The sequence below is a fragment of the Theobroma cacao genome, chromosome 8, assembly GCF_000208745.1.
Source record: "Theobroma cacao cultivar B97-61/B2 chromosome 8, Criollo_cocoa_genome_V2, whole genome shotgun sequence".
Taxonomy (NCBI): domain Eukaryota; kingdom Viridiplantae; phylum Streptophyta; class Magnoliopsida; order Malvales; family Malvaceae; genus Theobroma; species Theobroma cacao.
This window is the reverse complement of record NC_030857.1, coordinates 16,663,241-16,679,660: the sequence shown is the minus strand read 5'-3', so window position 1 is coordinate 16,679,660 and position 16,420 is coordinate 16,663,241. Positions and strand designations below refer to the sequence as shown.

At 33.5% G+C, this 16,420-nt stretch overlaps 1 protein-coding gene across 1 annotated transcript; it reads left to right on the top strand.

The window, feature by feature from the left end:
- On the top strand, positions 500–11,005 carry LOC18592954. Its single transcript, XM_007019931.2, has 9 exons — positions 500–811; positions 892–1,013; positions 5,337–5,544; positions 5,618–6,146; positions 6,226–6,477; positions 6,572–6,763; positions 6,849–6,923; positions 7,042–9,492; positions 10,529–11,005. Exons 1-9 carry the CDS (start codon positions 618–620, stop codon positions 10,826–10,828), a joined length of 4,323 nt encoding a protein of 1,440 aa, XP_007019993.2. The 5' UTR covers positions 500–617; the 3' UTR covers positions 10,829–11,005.

The following is a 16,420-nucleotide window of genomic DNA, read 5'->3' as shown; positions in this document are numbered from 1 at the left end:
CTTAGGATTATAAAGGGGAATTAGTTATACTCCACTTATGATACGTAGACAAGTTGGATTTGAATAATTTGTTCTAACGACTCATGGGCTTGATCAAATTGAGTTTATTTATGGTGAACTAGGGAAATAGAAAAAAGTCAAAGAGATTACTAAGGCATAAAAGCGAACTCATAGAATAAGTTCAGGAAGATTCACTGATAATATTACACCAGAATATTCAATATGGCAAACACAGAGAGTTAAAAACATTGTGTTTCCTTCCCAATTAATTAAGGTTGGACCTTAATTAATTTTTTAATTTTTTATATGATAATCCTTGGAAATATTTTTAAACCATTCAAAAAAATAAAAATAAATTTTTATTTTTTATTAAATTTTGTACTAAATACCTATCTTATCCATGAGGAAGAAAAAGGAAAGCCTGTACCCAAACACTACCCTCTCTATAAAAGATTAAAAGCTCAACAATTTTAATTTGTTTTATAAACTTCATTCCAGACAACTCTGGAAGCAAATGAGAAAGCCGTTTATAAGAGAAAACCGGTTAGGAAACAAAATCCAAAAGCTAGAACTTGGAAAAAAATCCTTGAAAGAATTCGGAAACGGCAGTCCTTCTGATGGAGAAATCAGGAGGAGGAGGAGCGGCGGCAGCGACGCCGTCAATAGAAGGTTCGGGAGAGCTACAATGCGTAGGCAAAATGGAAATCGTAAAACCAAAGCCCGTTGGTTTTCTCTGCGGTTCGATCCCCGTTCCGACTGATAAATCCTTCCATGCTTTCAACTCAGCTCTCGTTCCCTCTTCCCGCCAAACGTAAAATCGCTCGTCTTTTTCTTTTTTATTTATTTTTTACTTTCTTTTTTGTGTTTGACTGTTTTTTGTTTTGGTTACAGAGTATGTGCGCCGAGATATCGGATGCTGCCGACGGAGACTGACTTAAACAGGCCGCCGCTCGTCACTAATTTGCCTGAAAAAGTGCTTCCCATTGGGGCCGTACAGTCCAAGGCTACTGGAGGTTTTTTATCTTTTCAGTTTTCTATTTTTTTTCAGTCTTTGAGACATGCTAGATTACAATGTGTAAGCATTTATTGTACATTTCCTTTAGCTATGATTTTTAACTTATAATAGATTAAAAAATGATGGCATGTTTACTCGAATTTAGAACCATGTAATGATTTGATGAACACATAAATTGGTGGGATTAAAAAGGTTTGCGATTTAAAGTTCAATTCATTTGGCTGTTCCTCTGACTGTTTAGACAAAAAAGTATTCAAATTGAGAAAAAACATTGCCTTATTTAGTTAAGGAAAAACTTGTTTACTGTTGAGTGTAGAACGCATTCCAGCAGTGAACTTACTTTTTGGATTGATTGTTTTTGTGCTTGAACCATTAACTCCTCTAGGTCACTATGGGAGTGTCCTATTGCACCAATCGCATTGTCACGTTCCATCAAAACTACTTTTAAAGTGTCAGTTCTTAGGTGGTAGTATTCCTTGATATTATCTAGAAAATAACTTTCTAGTTAGCGTAATCCAAGGTATGAGGCTTGCACAAGGTAGTAGGGCTATCAATGTCACCTGAAAATCGGGACGGAAAATGCAAAATGCAAAGTTGCATTTTAAGTGGGAAGCTGATACATAGTGTAGGATATTAGAATTCTGGTTAACTCCTTATGCTATTAGAGTTTTCTTGAAATTTGACATGAGTGAAGCTAGAATGGTTAGAAACTCTACTTCTATGGTAACAATAAATTTGTTCACTTGAGGATGGATCTATATTCATAGAACTTTTTAATGAATTTGGGAAAATGTGTTGCACTCTCTAAGTTAGGATTGGATGATCTTTTCAACAATGGAGACAATTTTAAGCTTTTCAATTTAGTAGAGGCACATGGTTTTCTACCCTTCATAGATTTTTGGTCCATCCAATCTTTTTTGAAGTTGTTTGGATCATTCCAGTTGCTTATTGAAAGGCTAGTTTGGATTTGTGATGTAGAGCAGAAGTAGAAACAATAGAAAGAACCAAAACTTTGAAAGAAAACCAGAACAAAGGCTCAAATTGATGTAAAATCGAATTAAGAAACAGAATAACTAGGTTTTAGGGTTGTAGAACCCCTAACAGAAATAGTCCAATATAATATGGTTGTCTAAGGTGTCTAAAGTACTATTTAGACTAAGGTTACACTAGCTTTTAGTTTTAGCCTTGGATGCACACAAACCCTATCTAATCCTAGCCATTCAAACTCACTATAAGATCACATGCTAGTCGCATGAGCACTTAATAAAATAAGAACATAATTACTAACTAATAACTATTAGATGAATTCTAGAATGCTCCTGCATAAATTTGGAGACTAATAAGTGACTGTCTTTCTAGGGGTGAGCATAATTTGAGTAAAGTTGAATTAACTGAAAATTTAGGTTAAAACGGTTTGGTTAATTCGGTCGGTTTCGATTTTGAATTTTTTTTTTCAGTTTACTGAATTAACCGATCTATAAATGAAGACTAAAAGTGTAGTCAATGGGAATCAAACCCGCAACCACTTAATCAAAAGCCAAGCACTCAACCAACTGAGCTAAGACAACTTGTTTTGTTTAAGTTGCTGTAATTTAGCCTTTATAATTAATTAAGCATCAAAGTAAAATTCTCAATTAGGGAATAAAATTCTTATCATGTTTAATTTATCAAAATTTTAATGTAATCTTTCTACAATTAGCCCGTAAGTACAAGCTGTAATCTATAAACTTCTTATTATGTTTAATTTATAAAAATTTTGATATATTCTTTCTATAATTAGCCTGTAACAACAAGTAGCTGTAATCCTATTACATTGATCATGTAATCGAAATATTTGATAAATTTTTTTATTTAAATGTCTTGAGAAAAATGTAAAAGAGTTATAGATTTAGTCAATATGTACTTTTTAATTAAGTATCAATGAATTATGATTCTATATCATCCTATGGATAAGCCATTAAACATATATATTAGAAGTTATTTCCTTGTCGAATTGTTGTTGTTGGAACCTTTTAATATTTGCAGTTGTTTGAAGTTGAAACTTGGAACAATTTAATATTTTCTTGCATAACTTTGTTGGAACATTTTAGTGTATTTTCATTATGTTTGTTGGAACATTTTAATGTGTTAACCATGTTTGTTGGAACATTTTAGCATTAGTAGGCTTATGATGTTGTTAAAATTTCATAATTTAATTTTATTTATGATGTAAGTAGCATAGAAAAAAAATTAAACTAAGAAAATTGGGCTTGAAAATTGGGTTTGAGTGTAGTAAGGCCCATGACCCAAAAAATTTTGATTAATTCAATTTTTAACCAAACTAATGGTTCTAATTTGGTTAATCGGTTAATTTGATTAAAATAATTGGTCACTTTGGTTAATTCAGTTAAGAGAATTTCTTAACCAAATTAACCAAATGCACACCGCCAAGTCTTTCTATTTTTGTTGTATTGGTTTTGTGCAGCTTTTGATTTCATCACTATCTTCCCCTATTTTCTCTATTGCTGAATACCTGAAGCATTGGCCCTGAGTTGTTGCATTCTTGTAAAATGTGCTGGGCCTTGAATAGGAATTTTCAATCTGATTGGTACTTGAGCCAAAGTGTTCCAAATTTTCCTTTAACCAATCATCCCAAGTAAATTTTTAGCATTTTAGATTGGTGTAAACTTTATTGTCAGTATACTTTGAAGGAGAATGATGGTGGTAGCCGCATTGGTTTGCCTTAAGGTGCTACGTCTTGAACATTGCTTGTGTGATGACTTTCTCAATTGTCTATGTTTAAAGATAATGAGGTTTAGGATTTATAATATAGGATGTCTTGTTGCATGTAAGTGGGCTGACCACAAAGAAACCAAAAGTGTCACTAGGAAAAAATGGAGGCTTCTAGGTTCAAGTTTAATGAGGGGATAGGTGCCCTGATGTGTTTGTTGAAGAATGGATAGGGCAGGTCTCAATAACTAGCTCATCTGTGCCTTGTGTTTGTTGCTGTTGGGTTTTAGCACTTGTACATCCAAAGCTAGTGGATAGGATAAGATTGTTAACTAGTGCCTAATTAAAAATTGTCTTGATTCTAGTGATGAACAAAACTAGTTTAATAGTGCTTGACATGAAAGGCAACTTACAGTTATTGGCTTCTTGAAGGCACGAAGAGATGTGGGTGTGCAGTCAATCTGTTTGGTTAATTTAGTCAAGTTTTTGACAAAAGTGAATTGATAAATTACACACACACACACACACACACACATGTACATACATTACATACACTTAACAAATCTGAACAGAAACTTTTTATATATAAATAACTATTTTAGTTGAATTAATTAACTAAATTATAGATGGTAGAGTTCTTTAACTTACAGCTGTTTTGAGGTCATTCTAGCTATGATTTGATAGGCAAGAGGTTGCTGAAAGGTGAGATGAGATTATTGAAGGCACCTAGTTTTATTTGTAGTTCTTGGTGTCAAAGAGTTCAATAGGCTTAAAAGCTAAAAAAGCTAAAGACAAAATGGCATCTTATTTACTTTGTGGTTGTTGAAATTGGTCTTCCTTGCTTCTTGTGGTCTTAACATTTAAATAACGTGGCAAGTTGAGACTAATAAGAACTATATTCTTTTATTAGCTGATAAGATTTAATAACCCCAATTGAATTTAGTTTTACTTAAACAATTAAAGAGACTGTAACAATGGTAGCAGCTTATTGACAGGACAGAAACTTGGATTTGTTTGTAATAAGAGAATAGAGGGAATGCCGTGTTACTAGGCTTTACTTTTTCTTTGTTTCTTTTTCTAGTGTCAATTGTTTGTGAGTTTAATATTCAATGACAAATTTATGGTGCTCAAGAAATAGAAGGGCCATTATTATTATTGTAATTCTGATTAGAATATTTTAAATGAATTAGATTGAATAGGGTATATGATTATGCAAGTTAACTCATGCTATTTTAGGCTGTGCTATCAATCAAGACTATCTGATATTTGAAACCTATATTAAGCATGTAGCCCCTGTTCTAGTTTTCAGAAATAATTTTATGATAGATCCAGTGTTTGATATTAGTAACGACTATGCAAATAACGATAAAATGATGTGTGTGAGTGAGAGTGAGAAAGAAGGAAACATATTAAATCCTTTCTTGCTTTTCTTCTTTCCTGAATTTGAAATGTCATTATGGCTCCCTTTTCCGCTTTTCATTTTTCTTGAACTTAAAATGTTGTGGTTCATTTTTCAATTTCAAACTGTTTTCGCTTGATCTAGTGCATTTCTTTGTCTTGAATTTGAAATGTCTGTGACTTCTGGTCTGATTTTAGTGTTATTTTTGGGCAGATATAATATGGGAGGATGGTGCTGTTGCATCTAATCTTAGTAGGAAATGTGAGGCACTTGCTGTGTCTGGTTTGGTGGAATATGGAGATGAGATTGATGTGATTGCTCCAGCTGATATTCTAAAGCAAATATTTAAAATACCATATTCTAAGGCTCGACTATCAATTGCGGTTCACCGTGTTGGACAAACTCTTGTTCTGAATACAGGGTTTGTATATTTGTATAGTTTTTTCTCCCATTCTGTTAGACGTTTGATACAATGGGGTTTTGCCATACTGCAGGCCTGATGTTGAAGAGGGAGAGAAATTGGTTAGAAGACATAGCAATCAACCAAAATGTACAGATCAATCTTTGTTTCTGAATTTTGCTATGCATTCAGTTAGAGTGGAGGCCTGTGATTGTCCACCAACTCATCAAGTATCACAGGAGAGGCAATCAGATTCATCTGTCCTTCCTGGGGGAGGGACATCGCATTTTGTGGCAGAGACTGATGATATTGCTCGAAAAGAAGGGTTCGACCACTGTTCAGAGTACTCACAGGTTAAACAGGATGGTTTCTTTTGGAGAAGTAAGAAGGGTAAGAGGAACAAGAGCCATGATCCTATCAAAAAGGCCACTCATGTTGGTGAAAAGCCCAGATGCTCTGTGCAAGAGTCGGAAAAGCATAGAAGAGTTGGCAATAATGGATTCTTAAGAGTGTTATATTGGCAGTTTCACAATTTCCGCATGCTCCTTGGTAGTGACTTGCTTCTGTTCAGTAACGAAAAGTATGCTGCTGTGAGCTTGCACTTGTGGGATGTAACACGACAGGTTGTCGCCAGTAACTGGAATTTGATTGCATTATTATTTTTGGTGCATGATTTTATTTTTAATCTATGAACATTGACAGGTTACACCATTAACATGGCTTGAAGCTTGGCTTGACAATGTCATGGCAAGTGTGCCTGAGTTGGCCATCTGTTATCATCAAAATGGTGTTGTCCAGGGTTATGAGCTTCTAAAAACAGATGATATATTTTTATTAAAAGGCGTTGCTGAGGATGGAACTCCTGCTTTTCATCCCCACGTTGTTCAGCAAAATGGCCTTTCTGTTTTGAGGTTCCTTCAAGAGAACTGCAAGCAGGATCCTGGTGCTTATTGGGTATCATTATCTTTTCTTTTTTAAAAAAAACTATTTATTGTGCGTCTCTTAAAAAATTGACATAGTGAACTTTGTTCATCCTTTGTGTTTTCAGCTATATAAAAGTGCCGGTGAAGATGTAATTCAACTTTTTGATCTGTCTGTCGTTTCCAAGAACCATTCTTCTAGTGATTGTGATGATAGCTCAAGCTCCTTGCCTTCTCTAGTACACAGAGGGAGAAGTGATTCTTTATTTTCACTTGGAACTCTCCTCTACCGCATTGCTCATAGGCTTTCACTTTCAATGGTGTGGAAAACATATAACTTTTTCATCAGTAAATTAACCCGCATCCTGTAATGATCTGCTAACTACGTAGATTTCATTGGTGCAGGCAACTAATAACAGAGCCAAGTGTGCAAAGTTTTTCAAAAAATGCTTGGATTTCCTGGATGAGCCAGATCATCTGGTATCATGCTTTCTATATTTGTGTTTTCTCAAATATTAGATCTTTAAAATATTTCTATTTTATTGGTCATTTATGATAGGAAAACATGGATACTCATTATCAATATTATCATAAATAGGTTGTACGTGCATTTGCCCATGAACAATTTGCCAGGCTTATTTTGAATTATGACGAAGAATTGGATCTAATGCCTGAATATCTTCCAATAGAGTGTGAGGTTACGGTTACTGATGGTGGTGAAGAATCTGCAGAACCTTTTAATGGTTTTTCTGAATCTGCTGTACATGACTTCTCTCTGGTTGCTGATAACAAATTAACGGAAGATGGAACAGATTTTCATGATCTAGCATCTGAAGCTTCTGCAAAGATGACTTTGGAAACAAATCTATCTGCCCCCAGGAAATTGATAACATTGACTGACACAGAATTAGGGGATGAAGAAAGTGTCGTGCCAAGGTTTCATGGTGATGAAAACTTCATGGTATATAACATGTCTTCAACATCTGATGATGTAGTTCAACCTGTTACTGATCCAATCTCCTCTAAGCTAGCAGCCGTGCACCATGTTTCTCAAGCTATCAAGTCTCTCAGATGGATGCGCCAACTGCAAACCTCTGAACCACAGTTGGTCAACCATGACCAGCTACCTTCATCTATGAATTTTTCTGTTTGTGCATGTGGTGATGCTGATTGCATTGAAGTTTGTGATATTCGGGAATGGCTGCCAACCTCCAAACTGGACCACAAGTTGTGGAAACTTGTTCTTCTCCTTGGGGAATCTTATTTGGCACTTGGACAAGCATACAAGGAGGATGGTCAATTGCATCAAGCTTTGAAGATAGTAGAATTAGCTTGCTCTGTTTATGGGTCTATGCCTCGGCAACTTGAAGATTCAAGATTTATTTCCTCAATAGTTAAATGCTCACCATCCCATACAAAGTTCAGTGACCAAGATGAAAAGAAAAATTCTTTTACTGGTGATGTGAAAGAAGTGAAATCCAACTCTGCTGACAACTGTTATATTGTTGAGCAATTTTCATCCACGTATCTGTTTTGGGCAAATGCATGGACGCTAGTTGGAGATGTGTATGTTGAGTTCCATATAATTAAGGGTAAAGAGATCTCTACACAAGCAGAGAGAAAAACTTCTACCAGAGAGTTGAAAATGTCATCTGAAGTCGTGAAGGAAGTGCAAAGGCTCAAGAGGAAGCTGGGCCAGTATAATCAGAACTGTACTTCATGTTCCTTGGTGAATTGTAGCTGCCAAAGTGATAGGGCTAGCAGTGGTAATAGTGCAAGCAGCAGTGGTGGAGATACACATGCGGTAACTTACAGCAGAAAACATGGCAAGAGATATGTAAAGAATAGACAGAGTCCTGATAGTGGACAGTTCTGGCACAATGGAGATGGTGACAATATAATAAGAGTTTCTAATACTATTAAAGATGAGCCTGGAGTAAATTCATTGGCAACTACTAATTCTGAACCAGCGGAGGCTTCCTTTGAAGTGCATGGCAAAAAGTCCAAAGTGGCCATCGAAACTGAAATTTCTTTAAAAGAAACTCCCAAATTGAAAGATGGTGGCATATTCAAGTACCTTAGGAATACTTTAGTAGCAGATGCAGAACACAATCTCTTATCTGCCTTGAGCTGTTATGAAGAAGCAATAAAGGCTTTGGGTGAACTTCCTTCTGGTTCAGCAGATCTACAGTCTGTGTTAAAAAAGAAAGGATGGGTTTGTAATGAACTAGGACGAAACAGGCTTGAGCTGAAAGAGTTAAACAAAGCTGAACTTGCATTTGCAGATGCAATAAATGCATTCAGAGAAGCTTGGGACTACACCAATATTATATTAATATACTGTAATTTGGGTCATGGAAGACGAGCATTAGCTGAAGAGATGGTGACAAAGATGGAAGGTCTGAAACTGCATGAGGTTTTCCTTAATGCATATAAACAGGCTTTGGAAACTGCAAAACTGGAGTACAGTGAATCACTCAGATACTATGGGGCGGCGAAGTCAGAAATGAATGCTATAATGGAAGAGGTGTACTCTGTGTCAAACAGCTTGAAGAATGAAGTCTGTACACAGTTTGCTCATACATATCTGAGGCTTGGAATGCTATTAGCGAGAGAAGATATAACTGCTGAGGTTTATGAAAATGGAGCTCTTGAAGATATATCCTACCCACGTGACAGAAGAGCTAGGAAAAAGCTGAGAAAGCATGAGATAACAGCCAATGAGGCCATTATGGAGGCATTGTCAGTGTATGAATTACTGGGTGAATTACGTAAGCAGGAGGCTGCTTACACTTATTTTCAGCTTGCTTGTTACCAAAGAGATTGCTGCTTGAAATTTTTTGTGCCAGATCATAAGAAAAGTGGCTTGCCTAAGGGTGAGAAAAGCGTTCACCAGAGGGTCAAGCAATTTGCTTCCTTGGCTGATAGAAATTGGCAAAAGGCAATTGACTTTTACGGCCCTCAGACACATCCCAGCATGTACTTGACTATTCTTATTGAGAAATCCTCGCTTTCGTTAAGCCTTTCAAGCTCTTTCCAATCAAACATGGTATGTTATGTGGTTTTATTTACTATACTGTCTGTTGAATATTAGTAGTTTGCTTCAGACTTTTTCACTCAAGCTTTTATTATATGGACAAACTTTTCTATACAGTGCTCTGTTGCTTTGCTTATTTGGAAATATTTAATGTGTGAAAAGGCATGAAAAAGAATTTGGTATCTTGCTTGTAACAATTAAAATACGATCTTATCTTTCTGTGTATATAAGTGGCAAATTCAAATAGGACTTTTTATGATATTTTCACCAGAAAGAATTTGTGTTCCTCCAACGTTGAGCTTCTATGAAACTGATTGACTGAATTTCATGTTATATGAAGTTGATGTGGGTTGGGGTTTAGAGGTTGTGATGTCCAATACATATGTTTTAGGATTGATGACAATGAATGAAATTCTATTTGATTGCATGGAGCACAAAATTACCTTACATTTGCAGTGTAGCTGTGTGTGCCAGCACTGTCTTCTATAATCCAAGGCAATCTGTTTTATGTTCCTTATCATGACTATTTGTTGTTTGAAAAGGGAGGGAGATATGAGCTCTTGCTACTTTGATAGCTTGCAGTGTTGCTTATATCAGAGTTCTTGTTATCAAGCACATTTATTCTGCTCGTTGCACAAAACCTTCTATAAGAAGCTAGTCTAGCCTTAAGTTAAGGTTAGATCACCAAAGGCCCATTGAGTGAGGGCAAAAGAAACAGTAGTAACGGCATCTCTTTTCGGTCTGGAAAGACCATTGGCTTGTCTTGCAATTTCTTTTACTTAAAAGAACATAAGATAGCCTGTTGTGGTTCACAATCATGATGAGAACTATATCTGCAAATTTTTGTTTTCCATTCGATGAAACTTGGGTTGATCTATTTATTCCACAAACGTTTTGGTATGAATTGGCAATATCTGTCATGCTGGTTGTGTTGCCAACGGATAAATCATTCTCGCTAGCTCACCATTTTCTTTCTTGTGTTTTTTTTTTCTTTCTTTTTATACATTTTTATGCAAAAGCATGCTGATAAATACCTTTCCTTTTGTAGATGCTGGAATCTGCACTGTCCCGTCTACTCGAAGGACGCCATGTATCGGAAGCATTCTCGAATTTGTTTACAACAGACTACCCTGAATTGCATGCAAGATTTTGGAGTCAGTTGCAGACGGTTTTGAAGAAAATGCTGGCTGTGAATGTGTCTGTAAATTCCAACAAAACTTGTTCTTCTTCTGAGACAGGTAACAAGTCTGGAGATGGTGGAAAGCTGAGGGAGCTCTACAAAATGGCTTTGAAGTCGAACCACTTAGGGCAGTTGCATGCAATGTACACCTTGTGGTCATCATCATAAATCTCTAATGGTGCAACCCATGGATATTTCATATTTTTTAAGGTATAGTTTCTAGACCTTTATATTATGCTTTGTTTTCATTTGTGAATAATGTAACAGCGCAAGGATAATTATTATAATTTTTTTTCATAATTCAAACATTAAAAAAGATAATGGTCTTGATCGACGTGATATAAATTTTAAATTGATTTTTAATTTTACGTATATGATGATTATTACGAATAATTCTTTAATATTTAATAGTTGATTTGTTAAAATATTAACTATATCGAAAGTTTTATGATTAGTATTATTATTATTATTATTATTATGCTGATAATAATCCCTCCTAAAAATATAATCACAAACTATAAATTTTTATTTAAAAATTTACTTTTAAGTTTATATTAATAATGTGGAAAATAGAGTTGATAAAGCTGAGCAAAATTCAAAATACACGTCTAGTCTAATCTGGAAAAGTAACTCAATTCAATTTGATTTGATTTTTAAAAAATTAACAATATGAATTCAAAATTACTTGAACTCGAGTAACCTTAAATATCAAATGGTTAAAAGATATTCAATTTTTGTATTTTTTAATGTTGTTCAATTTAGTTTTTGTATTCAAAATTGAAGCAATTTAGTTTTTTAATTTTGAGAATTACGTCAATTTAATCTTTTTTTCTAACGAAATTCAATTTTGTCGATGAAAGATGGTGTCATTGATGATATCAGTAATGATGTTATTGTTGACGTGTTACTTTTTTTATGATGTGTCGTTGAGCTGATAACGTGGCGTGTCATGTGGCACTGTACGATGACGTGGCAGTGTTGATGTGGCATTGACATGCTAACATGTCAGCACCACGTGACAAATCAAAAAAATTTTTTTAAAAAAATTTTACTACGTCATAGGGACTAAACAGAACAAAAATTTATAGTACAAATATTAAATTGAACAAAATTGAGATGTTGAGGGATTAAATTGAAAAATATTTTAAAAAATATAAATCTTTAAGTAGATTATTGATATGTTTATTAATAAGTCAAATATTTAAATATAAAAAATTTATGGTGATAAAAATATATATTAATATTTTCTTACTTGATTATTTCATTATAGAGTTTGTAAATTAATTTATCCTTTTTACAAAAATTAAGTTTGAATTTTCTTTCTATAAAAAAAATCGAAAAAAATTCATACTTAAAATCAAATTTAGATAAATAACTTACATTAGTTAAAATAAAATAATATAAAATAACTAAATATGTAGATTTAGTTACAATTTTCACAATTTACAAATACACATTTTTATGAAATTATTCAACTTTTACTTAATTTATCTTTTATTTAAATTTACTAAAATTAGTAAAATATGTTAGTTTAGTTACAACTTTCACAATTTACAAATAAACATTCTTTTAAAATTATTCAACTCTTACCCAATTTACTTTTTATTTAAATTTACTCAGAATTTCTTATAAAACGATTTTATTTAAATTCAAATACCACAATCAAATTTTGTTAAATTTAAATTTAAATTATTAATTTGGATCTACAAAAAATTTATTAATAAAATGAAATAGTACAAATATTTACAGTTATATTTAACTTTATCAACCATAAATGCAATCCTTAATTTAAGAAATTTCAACTTAAAAAGTATAACTTAAAATATTAAACAAAATAACAACATAAAAAATAAATAAATAATTGAAAGAGTGGAGCTCAGATTCTATGGTTGTAATAAGAGATTTGTCATGTCCAAATTAAGCAAGTTAGAACGAAAAATTATTTTGATAATCATTGCAAACTCTATATCTCCGTTCTTCATTTTTTTAAAAGAAAAAACCAAATCAACATATTTTGCTTATTTGACTTTAGTTCAAGTTAAAAACTAAGTTAAATAAATTTTAAATTTTTATATTATTATAAATAGAAGAAAGAAGAATTTATCTAGTCATTTTATGTTATTTTATTTTAACGTAATACAAGATATTCATCTAAATTTGACTTTAAGTATGAAATTTTTTTTCATTTTTTACGAACTTCAAAAGAGGTTAAGCACAACCATATCTAAACATTAAATGCCCTAAAACCTTAAAAACTTTTACTCAAAAAGAAAAAGTCCCAATAAAGTCCACTTTTGCCACCTAGATGCCTATTTGGACATCTTATCACCCTGCCCGACCATCTTTGCTGGATCAAACTACTTTGCATTTATCAATGTTTGCACCTTATGCTTAAATGCAGTACAATCTTCGATAGAATGCCCCATGACTCCACCATGATAATCGCATCTTGCATTTGGATTGTACCACTTTGGATATGGAGGTTTCAAGGGTTCCATAGGCATAACAGCAACAAGGTGATCCTGAACCAATTGGTGAAAAAGTTCTCAATAAGAAATGGGAATGGGATCCAACTGTTTGTGTAGTTTTTTTTTTTATTGTTTTTGGATGACACCTAGGCTAGGAGTAGGGGTGGTAGGTGAAGGTGTGAACAATTGGGCTCGATGAGCTTGTTGAAAAGGTGGTCGAAAGGTGTTTGGGCAAGGGTGCAAACTTGGACGCAGACCGACATTCATGGGTTGAAAAGTTGGTCGAAAAGTGGTAGGTTGGAAGTATGTGCTTGGTGCCAAACCACTGTTTGGAGGTGATGTAGAGCCTAGAGATCCCATATTGGATATTGAGCTCTTCAATTCAATCATCTGTATATTCAACTCGTCCATCCCTTTCATAACTTTTTCTGAACCCTGATCTTTACTTGGGTCACTGGGTGAAATGTTGGTCCTATCAAAGACAAATTGGCCTTCCTTCAATAGTCGCTTGAGGCGTGGTTCAGTTTGAAGCGATTGGAATTCTTGAGGGTGAATTCCATTGGTTTTGTTGAGACGTTCAACCATTTCCATCAATTTAGCAATCTGTCCTTTCATCTCTCAAAGATCATGTCGGAACTCTTCTTGATTGCTCTCTAGTGCGCTTATCCTTGCTTCCAATTGATGTTTCATATCCTTCAACCCCTTTAACTCAAATCAAATAAATTAGAAGAGAATTTTGAAATTTGACTAGAACCTTTCTAGATGTTTTCCATAAATATGGATTTGTTCTATTTCCTTCAAACCTAATAAAATGTGGTTCTTTATTATGGGAATAAATATAGCTAGAAATAAAGAAAAGACGAATACATGGATATGGATGCAAATATGTCATGTGTACGAATGCATGAAATGCAATGATGCTTTGATGAATGGATGCAGTGATATGTAATGGAGTATCCCTAAAATGTAAGAAAATTTAAACACTATACATGCAATGCGAGTTCAATAAAAACCATTTTATTAAAAATCATGTAAAATGGGAAGTGGAAGATCTATTCAAAATTAAAATCCTTTGTTCTTTTTTTTTTTTGAACGTAATGAAAGAAATGAAAAACCCTTTTTATTTCTCTTTTCATTCCTATTTAAATGGAAGACCTTTGTTTTGTTTTTCTACTTTCTTTTTTTTTATTTTCTTTATTTTCTTCTTTTTCCTCTTTCTCTTTTTTTTTTACTTTTACGAGAAAAAACAATTGAAAGAAATATAATTATTTATTCTTTTTTCTTTTTCTTCTTTTTTTTTTCCATTTATTTTCATAATTTTTAAAGAACAAAAGAAATAAAAGAAAAGACTTTGTTTGTTTTCTTTTCCTTATTTTTTTCTTTTTTAAAAAAAAAATATCACTTGAAGAAAAGAATTCCTTTTTATGTTATTTATTTTATATATATTTTTTAGACTGACCAAGATGCCATTTAAGTAGTAATAATCAAAATTATTGTCGATATTGATATCTTCATCGGCTCTACATTTCTTCATTTTTTCATTTTTTTTCATAATGTTATACAAGAAATCAAAATAGAGAAACTGAGAAGTATTCCTTCATGTGTTCCTATTTAAGAGTACATTTTCACAGGTAAGGCTCTACCTAAGAGGAGGTTGCTTATAGTATTTTATATGCTGAGTTTTGATTATGAACGAAGCTAAAGGTTCCCAAATCATTCCTCACTATCATCCATGCGGACTAGTAAGGCACCTCGGTCCTCACCCATTACAGGCTTCGAACGGACTAGGTTCGATCTGAGTGGGAGTCTTCACTAGCCCGTGCGGAGGTTATCACCTCACGAGAGCGTAGCTATTAAACTCCCTCCTAAAAATGGACATAGCCCGGGTAGAGGGCTTATACGTGAATGCAAAATATGTTGTGTGTGTGAAGAAACATATCGATTTTGGACCAATAATCTCACATCCCTCTATCCTAAATCCCCGCAATTATTAAAAGTAATAAAGTAATAATAACGAAATAAATAAATGCATCGAACAAAATATGCTGAGTAAATCATTAATACTAATGAAACATTGAATTATTTAAAGCCTTGGATAACCTACTATTATTTAATGGTTCGACTCTCGATGTCCTCAGTGGAGTTGCCATCCGTCGTAACGTGCGAGTCCGGGAACCCGACCACTATACGTGGGCGAAAATAAAATAATTAGGAGTCGCCACCAATCGTTTTTCCTAGGTGTGATTGACCACCTATTGACTCGATTCTAATCGACGATGTCTTAAATTAATTTTAAGCTTGTCGAGAAAATGTTAAACTGGTCTACGTTTTTTAGGACTATGTTCTAGAGTGCAGTTACGCCCGAGGAAGGATTAGCACCCCCGTAACGCCCGTTCCATGAACGGTACTATTTAATTTTAGATTATCCTATTATGGCCTTAATCCTTAAATTTATTATGTTTCCTTAGTTATTATTAATTTATTTTGCTTTCTATTAAAATATTTTATTTTGACTTTACGGGTATAAGGTGCACATGATGCATTCGTGAAATGCATGGAGTAAAATTTAAATGATGTCGGACAAATAACCTTTTATTGAGGATATTTCTCGGATCCGCCCATCATACTGGTGGGATCCTGGGGATATTTTCTCACTTAGAGAATTATCTGAGAAATTCACCTTCACAAATTTGATGAATAAATCTCATCATCGGGGTTATCGTACGCATTTTAGACAAAATTAGATTTTCATGAATGTAAACTTATTACGAGTAAAAGCCTTTTTATTAAAAATGTTTCCCGAGCCCTCCCATTTTACTGGTGGGACCCGAGGACATCCTTTTACCTAGGAAACTTTCTGAAAGAAACTCGCCTTCGCAAGATTTTCGAAAAATCTCATTATCGGGACTTATACTCACATACAGAATATATCTATATGCCATGACATTCTACAATGCAACTATGACACATGTTATGCTTATGAAATTCATTATTTTATTCTTGAGTCCTCATGTATCTTTTTTTTTTCTTTAAGGCTTCCCTTTTCTATCATTCTTCTTTATAAATATGTATATCATGGATTATGAACTTGTTTATGTGTTATCTTAGTGTATGCTTAGTAAAACATCTTATTTCATAATTAGATACAATTTTGATTCAATGACACCCCTTTTATTATATACTTTGTTCACCTAGCATTTACCTTAAATATGCTCATTATTATGAATTGCCATTATTAAACATCTTAATATTTAATTAGTATTATCTTGTAATTTTTATATTTATCTTTTGA

Coding starts and splice junctions, on each gene's coding strand:
- LOC18592954 (XM_007019931.2), top strand. CDS start 618: ATGGAGAAATCAGGAGGAGGAGGAGCGGCGGCAGCGACGCCGTCAATA. Junction 6,147..6,225: donor TGTGGGATGTAACACGACAG/GTTGTCGCCAGT, acceptor GAACATTGACAG/GTTACACCATTAACATGGCT. Junction 6,478..6,571: donor AGGATCCTGGTGCTTATTGG/GTATCATTATCT, acceptor TTGTGTTTTCAG/CTATATAAAAGTGCCGGTGA.